This window comes from Myotis yumanensis, unplaced genomic scaffold, assembly GCF_028538775.1.
Source record: "Myotis yumanensis isolate MYYU_CA2020_CCGP unplaced genomic scaffold, mMyoYum1.0.hap1 SCAF_16, whole genome shotgun sequence".
In the NCBI taxonomy this organism is placed as follows: Eukaryota; Metazoa; Chordata; class Mammalia; order Chiroptera; family Vespertilionidae; genus Myotis; species Myotis yumanensis.
In genome coordinates, this window is record NW_027223767.1 from 32130355 (window position 1) to 32142683 (window position 12329).

A 12329-nucleotide genomic window follows, 5' to 3' on the forward strand; every position below is an offset into this window, starting at 1 on the left:
AAGGGAAGGAAGAATGGAGGAAGAAAGACAGTACCTAAGAGTTCTAATTATATGAAAAATCCTTAAGTTGGTTGATCAAACAACTTAAATCTTTAAATTGGTTGATGGATAAATGTTAATATTTTCTCCACTTTTTTGTGATTAAAGGATTTTATAATAAAGAGTATAAGAACGAAACAAAAGATCACTATACCTACACATATTCTTTGGACAGAACATAGTAAAAATAATACTCAAAGTATTTATTATTGAAAATCCTACCCTGAAACCAATTCTGGAGTCCTAATATTAAGAACTTACATCATTTTTCCACCCTTAGATTATAATAGTGACTATTAAAAAAAATACATACTCTGTAACTGATGTTACACTTTCCTGTCCAAAAGGTCCAACTGGATCATCCTTGAATTTATCACTTGGAAGTTGAGGTGGTAAAAACTCTACATCTTTTTTCTTTGGGACCTTGTAATACTTCCAGACTATATTAGCTTCATCTTCTTCCAGATTTACTGCTGCACCAACATATATTATAGGTTCTACAGCTTCCTGGAATTGAGCTGGGAAAGCCTGGGATAAACTGTCTATCCTATCTTCCATTAGTTTAGAAGGAACCAAGGGATCCGGTGTTGGCATTTGATAAAAATGTTGACTTTGAGGAGTTGAAGGTGTTTTAGTCACTCCTTCATCAGCCACATCACATGGGTGAGGACTAAGTGGGGGTGGTTGAGGTGAATTTGCCATTTCAGTGCCATGCATCTGAGAAGTCTTTGCTACATCATTAGTTCGGATGTTTGAAAATCTCACTTGACTGTCTGGAGCAGATATCACAAGTCTTTGGCTGGCTGAATCTGTGTCCATGACAACATCATCACTAATAGATACACGATGGTGAAAAGGAGTCAGGGGGCGTTTCTGTGGTTTTTCACTCTTTTCTTGCTTTTCATTGGTCTTGTGCTTGGCAAGTACTTGTTGTTGTTGACTTAAAGATAATGCCTGTCCTTGTTGTCCAGAATTTCTTGGTTTAAGATTTTTGTGCCTGAAAAGAAAGGTTTAATATTTATAGTATCACATTATATCAAATATACAAGTTGTCACTAGATCAGCCGTGGGCAAACTACGGCCCACAGGCCGGATCCGGCTGTTTGAAATGAATAAAACTAAAAAAAAAAAAAAAAAAAAAAAAGACCGTACCCTTTTATGTAATGATGTTTACTTTGAATTTATATTAGTTCACACAAACACTCCATCCATGCTTTTGTTCCGGCCCTCCGGTCCAGTTTAAGAACCCATTGTGGACCTCGAGTCAAAAAGTTTGCCCACCCCTGCACTAGATACTTCAGATATTTGTTTTTTACATATAATCCTAAAGTAAAATGATATGAAATTTACATGGGAAAAATACTTTGTCCAGTGACCTAAAACAAAGAGCATGCAGTCATAAAAGTCAATTCTCTCACAAAGATGGTTTGCCTTATATAATCTAAATATCTTAGTATCTGAATAAACAAAGATTCTACTTATTTTAAGATATAAAAATAAAAAAGGTTCTGAAATTTATTCATTTATGAATGTACCTGATATTTCAGTTAGTACTTATAAATTAATGGCTTAGCTGACCTCAGTCATCCTCTACAATTCTACAGCAACTGGCTAGAAAACCTATTCTACTGAATTGAATTTAGAACAGTCTGGATAGTGCTAAAATTGACTGATTTATGGGCCCCACATTATACCAACTTTCCTTCTCCCAAAGCTTACCACTACAGAAAGAATCAGCTGACTGGAAAAAGAAAAGAGAAAATTCCTAAAAGAAATTTTTCTTCCTATTGTGAAACATTCCTAAACTGAAGGACTTAAAACTATACATCTAAAAATATACTAATTTTGTTCACAGTTTAATATAATAGTTCTTTCAGTGAAGTAAAAATACTGTGCACTTTGAGATTTCAAGCTCAACTGATACTGATGTATATAAAAATATTTTTTAGCCCTGGCAAGTTTGGCTCAGTGATTAGAACATGGACCCAAGGGTCTCAGGTTCGACTCTGATCAAGGGCACGTACCCAGGTTGCAGGTTTGATCCCCGGTTCAAGTCGGGGCGCATGTGGAAGCAACCAATCTATGTGTCTCTCTCACATTGATGCCTATCTGTCTGTCTGCCTGCTTCCCTGTCTATCTCTCTCCTCTGTACCTTCCTCCCTTCCACTCTTTCTAAAAGAAAAGAAGTAAATAAAATAACCTAGAGTGAGGTTAACAAAAAAAAATGTTTTAAATAAAAAAAAAATAGAAAAATGTAGAGGAATATAGACTTTAAAGCATTCAGTATTCCTTAGGTCATTTTAGTTTGCTTTTAAAATTTATTTTATTAGTGGTTTTGTTATATCAGAGATATAACCAGAAAGTTATTAAAAAGCATTGACAGGCACTTTTTTTTTTTTTAAAAGAACCCTCTCTATTAAGGGAATGTGCTGAGACACCCTTTTGTACAAAGCCCTCCCATGCACCGTTTTGTGAATGGGAGGAGGGGAAAGCCTGAAAAGTTACCAAGGAAAAGTATAGTTATGTCAAAAGATCACAGGAGAAATACAACACTACCCTCATACCAAAATCAAAGACATTATAAAAGTAAGAAATCACAAAACAGTATCCCTCAAGAATACAGATATGAATCATTAACAAAATATTAGCAATCATTAATATAGAAAAGGATAACATACCATGACCAAATGGGATTTGTCCTATAATCCTATATAATAAAAAACTAATATGCAAATAGACCGAAGGGTGGAACTGGTTGCTATTATGTGCGCTGCCCACCAAGGGGCATGTGCAGAACATGGTGGGCATTAGCTGTGGTGGGATGGTGGAGCAGCTGAGCAGGGGCGCCAGACCAAGGCGGGGAGCTGGTCGCTGTCATCAGGGCAAGCCTCTGGTGGTTACTGAAAATTCTTTGCTCCCGCATGCCACAGTCCTGCCCAGCACCGGAACCACTGCTCACACCCACTGCCAGTACCAGCCCCGCTTGCACCCGCAGCCGGTGCCAGAGCCGCCGCTCGCACCCGCTGTCCATGCCCGGCAACGGTCCCAATCACTCGGCGCCATCAATGGGTGCAAGTGGCAGCTGCCAGTCCTGATCACCCTTGAAGGCTTCTCCACCTTCCCCAGCTCTTGAGGGGCGATCAGGGCAACAACAACCACTCCTACCCACTGCTGGCGCCGGCCCCACTCGCATTGCTGCTGGTGCTGCTGTGCGCCTTCTGCGGGTATAAGCGTGCTGGCACTGTAAGTGCATGGGGACGGCGGCGGCGGCAGCGGGGCTGCCAGCAGACAGGGGATTGGGGGCCCTAGTGGGAAGGGCCAGGTGGCGGTGTGGAGGATGTGCCATGACCCACCTCTCAGCCTCATGACCCACAGTTTCTTTCAAGGTGCATGAATTCGTGCACTGGGCCCCTAGTGTAAGGTATAACATTCAAAAGATAAAAGTCAATATTATCACATTAGCAGAATAAGAGAAAACCATATAATTATTTCAGTACACATAGGAAAACATAGGACAAAATCCAACACATATTCATTAAAAAAAAAAAAGATTGAGCAAGGAAGGAATAGGACTTAATCTGATCAAGAACATCTATGAAAAGCTACATCTAATATCATGCTTTATGATGGAAGATGAATAATTTCTCCCTAAGGCTGGGAACAAAACAAGAATATTAACCTTTTTTTAATCCTCATCCATCATGTTTATTGATTTGAGACAAAGAGGAAGGAGGGGGAGAAAGGGAGAAACAGATAAGCATCAATCGGTTGCCTCCCATTCTCGCCCTGACTGGGGTTCGAACCTGCAACCTAGGTATGTTCCCTGACCTGTAATTGAACCCCCAACATTTTGGTGTATGGGAAAACACTCCAACTAACTGAACCAGGACAAGAATATTAACTCTTAACATTTCTATTCAACAATTTCATTGAAAGTTTCAGCCAATACAATAAGTCAAGAAAAAGATTAGAGATTTTCAAAGGAAGAAAAACTGTCTTTATTCATAGTAAACATGATTTAGAAACTTTATAATGAGGGGTCTGGCTGATCACCTCCTTCTCAGGGAGAGAGAGAGAGAGAGAGAGAGAGAGAAAGAGAAACAACTATGTATCTTCTCTCACATACCAGCTGCCTCGGGCAAGCACCCCAACCAGGGCTGGGAACTAACCTGCAATCCAAGTATGTGCCCTTGACCAGGAATCAAACCCACGACCCTTTGGTGTGTAGACTGAGGCTCTAACCTTGGAGCCACACCAGCCAGGACCACCTTCTCAATATTAACATGAAAAGTGGGACAACCAGACATGTGTCTCTTCTGATGTGACACAATACAAAACAACAAAGCACCATCTATTAAGAATTCTCGCCAAAAGTAACAAACCTAAATCTCTAATCAAGCCTCTAGATCAGCGGTTCTCAACCTGTGGGTCGCGACCCCTTTGGTGGTCGAAGGACCCTTTCACAGGGGTCGCTTAAGACCATCCTGCATATCAGATATTTACATTACGATTCATAACAGTAGCAACATTAGAGTTATGAGGTAGCAACAAAAATAATTTTATGGTTGGGTCACAACATGAGGAATTGTATTTAAAGGGCCAGAAGGTTGAGAACCACTGCTCTAGATCAAGCATGGTCCAACAGAACTTTCTGTGATAATGGAAATGCTTTGTATGTGGCTATTGAGGACGTGAAATTTGGCTAGTGCAATTGAGGAACTGAATTTTTAATTTTTAAATCTAATTATTTTAAATTTAAATAGCCACAATTGGTTACTAATATAGCTACTAGCATTGAACAGCACAGCTCTAGAGCTATCTTCCACTTACAGAAATGCAAGGGATAAATAAAGTTAAATGACACTAAAAGAATAAGTTAAAACACATGGGCAAGTTGAGAAATTCAGAATGTGGGGCAGACTACATACAGGACAACTGATGTAGTTTCTCCAACCAAGTCAATCTCATAAAAAGGAGGTAGGAAATTACAAGAGAGGCCTAGATGATGTATACAACCAAATGAATACTCCTCATTTGGATCCTAGTCAAATAAACCAATAAGACATTTCTGAGACAAATTTGTAGAGAGTAGCAGATCATGCCAAGAAAATAAGAGTTCCTCCTTTTATTAGGTGTCATAATGGAACTATAGTTATATGAGAAAATGTTAACATTTTCAGAGTTGCATACTGAAGTGAGAATGAAATGATGACATTTAAGATTAAATCCTGGCTGGTGTGGCTCAGGGGTTGGGCATCAACCTATGAACCAGTAGATCAGGGTTCAATTCCCAGCCAGGGCACATGCCCAGGTTGCAGGCTCGATCCCCAGTGTGGGTCATGCAGGAGGCAGCCAATCAATTATTCTCTCTCATCACTGATGTTTCTATCTTTCTTTCCCTCTTCCTTCCTCTCTGAAATCAATAAAAATACGTATTTTTAAAAAAGCACTCATTCATTTACTTGCCCTTCTGTAAGGGTAAGAAACTATTAATTCAAACCATATACTAATTCCTCTACATTCTTTTTTCCTGTTGATTAAGTCCTTGTATTTTATTTACTGTTAACACTTGAAATTTATTGTCTTGCTTTCTATTAATATAGCCTTCTAAGTGCTAATTTTCTTTTTTTTTAATATATTTTATTGATTTTTTACAGAGAGGAAGGGAGAGAGATAGAGAGTTAGAAACATCGATGAGAGAGAAACATCAATCAGCTGCCTCCTGCACATCTCCTACTGGGGATGTGCCCGCAACCCAGGAACATGCCCTTGACCAGAATCGAACCTGGGACCCTTCAGTCCGCAGGCCGACGCTCTATCCACTGAGCCAAATTGGTTTCGGCGAGTGCTAATTTTCTTATGAACATTCCACTGGACTAAAGCCTAATATCAATAAATGTGCAATACTAAATCCCACTAATAACTGAAAAATACCAATTAAAACAATTTTATGCTTTCCACTTACTGCAGTGGCAAAAAAATAAATTTAAGGACAGCTCTCAGAACAGTGAAAGCATAAGAAAAAACAGCACTCTTATATGCAATAAAATTGGTAAAATCTTTCTGAAGTCACAAGAAGTGTTTAAATAACACCCTTGCCCACAACTATCACATCACCCACCTAGTTTTATTTCCTTCCTAGCACTCATCATTCTTAAAATTTTAAAGGATTAAGAATTCTTTTAAAACAAATTACCTGCCCCATTCCCATTATGGTATAGGCTTTTGGTAATAGCGAAAGCCTTGTTTACTATATCCTGAGCCTAGGATATCTCCTATCACAGAATAAGTGTTCAAAGAAAGTCTAATAAATAATTGATGGTCACAGAAGTATATATATTTTTAAAGTAAACATAAACAAAAGCCTTTGGAAACAACCTATGTATCCATCAAACCCAAATGATTAAATACACTATGGTACTTCCATTCAGAATACCAAAACGTTTTTTAATCAATAAGGCAGATGTACAAGTAACTAGAATGGAAAGAGCTAAGACACATGGTGGGGGGGGGGGGGGGGGGGGAAGATGCCAATACATCAACATTATATCTATGTTGGGTGAAAAAACACATATACACACAATTACAGAAAAGTATGGAAGAATAATGCCTAATTGGCAAATAGTCACTTCTAGAAAAAGGTAGTAAAATTTGGAAAGAGAGAGTGGGATCAAGGGAACTTCAGCTTGGAGAAACCAAGATGGCGGCATAGGTAAACACCGGAGTTTGCTGCCTCGAACAACCACTTTAAAAATACAACTAAAAGACGGAACGGACATCACCCAGAACCACAGGAAGGCTGGCTGAGGAGAGACTCTTCAACTAGAAGGAAAAACAACAGCATTACGAGGCCCAGAGGAGGCGCAGTGTGGAAAATTTAAAGGTACGGTGGTGCAGCGGTGCGCGCGCAAAGCGGGCTGGTGGCTGAGGGCACGGTTGTCGTTTTCAATCAGGAGTGAGTCTCAGACTCTGGGCTACAGATCCGGGCGAGTCTCTAGGGACCCAGACTCAAACGGGAGAAGCGGGACTGTCTGGCTACGGTCCCTCCGAGGTTTGCAGCAGTTGTGGGGACAGAGAGGCAGAGCCCCTGCAGACGGACTGAGAGCAACCATAGCTGCTCCCTCCCCCCGCCCTGTTGAGCCCGCCCCGCCCAGGCCCTGCACAGAGCCATTTGCCGATCGCCTCAGGCAAAGGCTGGACTAGCGCCTCCCCAGAGGACTGAAGTTTTCCACACAGCTGACTCCTACAGCCAGTCGGCCTGGTGGTCAAATCCCTCTAGTGTTAACTACAACAATTAAGGCTTGGCTAGAACAAGACTGCGCACAAAGACCACAAGGGGGTGCACCAAGAAAGCATAAAAGATGCGGAGACAAAAAAACATGACAGAAATGGAGGATATGGAGCTAAGAATCGCAATTTTGAGGGCTTGCTATAAACTTGTGCAGAGCCTCACGAAAACTAATGAGACCCTCGACGCTACGATAAAGAAATTAGAAAGTAAGCATACACGGACTGAAATAAAAAATATTATACCCAATAGCAGACCAGAGGAGCACAAGAATCAAACCAAAGATTTGACAAAAAACACCCAACTGGAAAAGCAAAATGAAAAAAGAATCCGAAAGTGTGAAGATAGTGTAAGGAGCCTCTGGGACAGTTTCAAGCGTACCAACATCAGAATAATAGGGGTGCCAGAAGATGAAAGACAGCAAGATATTGAAAACCTATTTGAAGAAATAATGGCAGAAAACTTCCCCCATCTGGAGAAAGAAATGGACTTACAGGTCCAAGAAGCGCAGAGAACACCAAACAAAAGGAATCCAAAGAGGACCACACCAAGACACATCATCATTAAAATGCCAAGAGCAAAAGACAAAGAGAGAATCTTAAAAGCAGCAAGAGAAAGAGACTCAATTACCTACAAGGGAATACCCATACGACTGTCAGCTGATTTCTCAACAGAAACTTTGCAGGCCAGAAGGGAATGGCAAGAAATATTCAAAGTGCTGAATACCAAGAACCTACAACCAAGATTACTTTATCCAGCAAAGCTATCATTCAGAACTGAAGGTCAGATAAAGAGCTTCACAGACAAGGAAAAGCTAAAGGAGTTCATCACCACTAAACCAGTATTATATGAAATACTGAAAGGTATCCTTTAAGAAGAGGAAGAAGAAAAAGGTACAGATACAAATTGTGAACAACAAACATGCATCTATCAACAAGTGAATCTAAGAATCAAGTGAATAAATAATCTGATGTACAGAATGAACTGGTGATTATAATGAATCAGGGACATAGAAAGGGAATGGACTGACTATTCTTGGGGGGGTAAGGGGAATGGGAGATTCGGGAAGAGACTGGACAAAAATCGTGCACCTATGGATGAGGACAGTGGGTGGGGAGTGAGGGCGGAGGGTGGGGCGGGAACTGGAAGGAGGGGAGTTATGGGGGGGGGAAGAGGAACAAATGTAATCTGAACAATAAAAATTTAATTAAAAAAAATTTAAAAAAAAAAAAAAGGGAACTTCAGCTTTATTTGTATAATTTAAATTCCTTAAAATTACAAATACAGCCCTGACCGGTTTGGCTCAGTGGATAGAGCGTCGGCTTGCGGACTGGAGGGTCCCGGGTTCGATTCCGGTCAAGGGCATGTACCGTGGTTGCAGGCACATCCCCAGTGGGGGGCGTGCAGGAGGCAGCTGATCGATGTTTCTCTCTCATTGATGTTTCTGACTCTCTATCCCTCTCCCTTACTCTCTGTGAAAAATCAATAAAATATATTTTTTAAAAATTACATATACTTATGCAAGTTGCTATATAACTATGCAATTTTTTCAAATAGATTTCTAAGAGAAGCCAACATATTAGTCAGGGTCCAGTCCTATCTTTTATACAGAGGAAATTTACTATAGGAAATTGGTTACAAAGAGAGAGAGAGAGAGAGAGAGAGAGAGAGAGAGAGAGAGAGAGAAAAGTGAGGCAACCTATAGACAGTAGCTTCTATGACTTCTAGGACTAAAGATAGTGAAGTAACCTCACTATATCACAGAAGTTTAATATGGTACTAGAACCACAGCAGGACCTGCTCAGTGGTAACTGGGACCTTGGAAGAAGGGACTGTTGTTAGAGGTACACAAAGTTGCTACTGGAGTTGGCTCAAAAAGGGCTGGGGAAACACCTTACTTTTTTCCCCCTTTGGTCAACCAATCTTCTGTTAGTGCCTCCCATTATCCAAATTCAGAAATCAAATGAGCCTAATCAAATCATCATGTTGTATACCTCAAATGTATACAATATTATCAATGATATTTCAATAAAGCTGGAAAAAAATACATATAAAAGGCAAGGGAGCTAGGAAATGTAATTATCTTCAATATAACTAGAACAGAAACAGGATAGATTTAAAAGCAAAAAGTTTGACTAGCACTGTCACTTATCAATGTGTGCCCCACTTCCTATATTCCATGGCAGGGGAGGATACACACATATGGTGGCTCAAGTCTTTTCAAGTCTTATTTAAGAACTAAATAAGAAAACAATATTTGAAGGGAGAAAAGGGGAAACCTATAGTACAAAATGCAATAGTGGAAAAAAGTAAATGATCAGAAACACTGTATTTACTAGAGGGATAAATTTACCAAAGCAAGTCACCTATAAAAGTTATACAAATTTCATTATATCAAATTTCTATATGTCTCGGAAAAATTTTTGAAAATATGATAGCAAGTTTTTAAATATAAAAGGTTCAGCTTAGAGACCAAGAATTTAAACTTAAACTTATGTTTACGAACATGCATTTTGAATGTCTTCCTCCAAGACCATTTTAGACAAATATACTTAAAACATTAAAAAATAAAGCACAGTCTAGGTGAGAAACTAAAAAAAAGCTGCTTAATAAAAATGACAATAAATACAAGGAAAGAAAAGCCTAATTTCATTTAAGCATTAGATTAGTCTTAGACCAGAAGTTGGCAAACTTATCCTATAAAGGACCAGATGGTAAATATTTTAGGCTTGAGGGACCATACAGTCTGTGTTGTAAATACTCTGTGAAAGCAGTCAGTTAATATGTAAATGAATGGATGTGGCTCTGTTCCAATAAATCCTTATTTATGAACACTAAAATTTAAATTTTGCATAATTTTCAGGTCACAAAATATTCTCCTTTAAATTTTATTCAACTATTTAAAAATGTATAAAAGTAATTTTCAGCTCACAGACCATACCAAACAGGCAGTGAGCCAAATTTAGCTAATCGATCACTGTTTGCTGACTCCTGGTCTCAGACAAATACTGTCATAGAACCTTGCATTTCAATACTAGGTTTGTTTTCCCTTAGATGGATGTGGTTTTTAACTCTCTTAAACTGTTAAACAGGAGCTAATGTATTCATGTTTTTATTCCAATCTATCAACAACAGAGGCAAGTTTTCAAAAAAGTTGCCAGACTTTAAAAAATTATACAGATTCTAATCCCAAGAATCTATGTAAGAATATTTAATCTATGCAAAAACATACCAGAATACTTGTCTGTTCATTGTATTCAATCAAACAGAACTAATGTAAGAAAAATCTTGGCCCTAACCTGCAGGCAAGGCACTCCAATTCCTTTGGCTCATATCCATGACAAAAAGGGTGGCCAACTATTTGCTCACAAGTCCTGATTAGGGGTGTTAATGCTATTATTTGTTTATTTGCTTGCAAAAGCATAAGATCTACCTTTATTGTAGAATAAAATAAACTCCAGGCAAAATAATCTTTTTCTAAAAATAGATTTGAGAGAGAGAGGAAAGGGAGGGAGAAGGAAATACCGATCGGTTGCCTTCCGTAGGCACCCCAACCAGGGATCGAACCTGCAACCTGGTTAACTAGTGACCTGTCGGTGCATGAGGCAACGCTCAACCAACTGAGCCACAATGGCCAGGGCTAGGTAATATAATGTTAATGCCTCTAATAACCTAATTTCATCAAAGGCCCCAATATGTAAAATAAATACAACTGCCTAAAGAATTTCAAGTTCATACATTCTTCTACCAATCTTCCAACCAATACAGTTTATTACTAAGTTTGTATTTTTACAGTACAGTTTGGTCCCATGCTGAAACATACTTTGTGAATCTTATTTCAGCATTTCACCTACAGCTTGCCCAAAGGGATGTTATAAGAAAATGCACAAATCCTATACTGTATTTATTATAAAACAGATTGTGGAAATTTGTATCTAGTATGCATCATCATTTTTAGGAGAACCCTTGGGAGAAATTTCTCAGGCACAATGCCACCTATGAACACTTCTCAAGTGATGTGTGTGCCTTTTACCTTATAGATGTTATAAATACTATAATAAAGTATAAAATTCTCCTTTTTTGTCTGTGAAACCAAGCTTTCACAGCCCAGCCCAGTTAACTGTGTTAAGAACTTAAGGCATACATTTATATGTACTTTCATAATCGGCTCCAAAATACTGAACGTTTTTCCTCAAATGTTTTTCTTTTGAAAAATATCCTAACACACTGTTTATATAAGCTTCCTCAAACAAAGTGGGACATACATATTCAACAGCATACGAAACTATCACACACACACACACACACACACACACACACACACGTATAGATATCAACCAACTAAAACAACAAAAATATCTACCTCGAACAGCAGCAATTTGTTCTTTGTGTAGCTTCAACAAAATCCCAGGATGTTATTTTATCAGCTGTCTCTTCTTCACACAGACCAGCTGATGAAGCTGAATACTTCCTCCTAAGATTTAAAATTATAGAATTGTTTAGAATTCATCAATTTTTCTGTAACTCTGAATTAAGCATTAAAGTTGAATTTTTTTTAAATCATTTTTTTTTTGCCCAGCCAGTGTGGCTCAGTGGTTGAGTGACACCCACGAACCAAAAAGTCACTGGCTCAATTCCCAGTCAGGGCACATGCGCAGGTTTTGGGCTGGATCCCCAGTGAGGAGCATGCAGGAGGCAGCCTGTCAATGATTCTCTCTCATCATTGATGTTTCTATTTCTCTCCCCCTCTCCCTTCCTCTCTGAAATCAATAAAAATATATTTTTTAAAATATCAATTTTTTAAATTAAGGAATAGTCACACAAATGACTAGTTCATACCATCTACAAGTAACTACCAACATGTAATTTTTATTTATTTATTTATTTATTTATTTATTTTATCTTTTTAAGTATATATTTTTATTGATTTTAGAGAGGAAGGGAGAGGGGAGAGAAACATCAATGATGAGAGAGAATCATTAATCAGCTGCCTCCTGAACGC

At 38.7% G+C, this 12329-nt stretch overlaps 1 protein-coding gene across 2 annotated transcripts in view; it reads right to left on the reverse strand.

The window, feature by feature from the left end:
- Nucleotides 1-12329, reverse strand: part of MED13 (mediator complex subunit 13) — a 90603-nt gene that overhangs the window by 44075 nt on the left and 34199 nt on the right. For both annotated transcript variants that reach the window (XM_070394687.1, XM_070394686.1), the window contains exons 8-9: nt 11691-11801; nt 353-1036 (exon numbers count right to left, since the gene is read on the reverse strand). In XM_070394687.1, coding sequence (XP_070250788.1) covers nt 353-1036; nt 11691-11801 — 795 coding nt within the window. The remainder of the gene's footprint in view (nt 1-352; nt 1037-11690; nt 11802-12329) is intronic.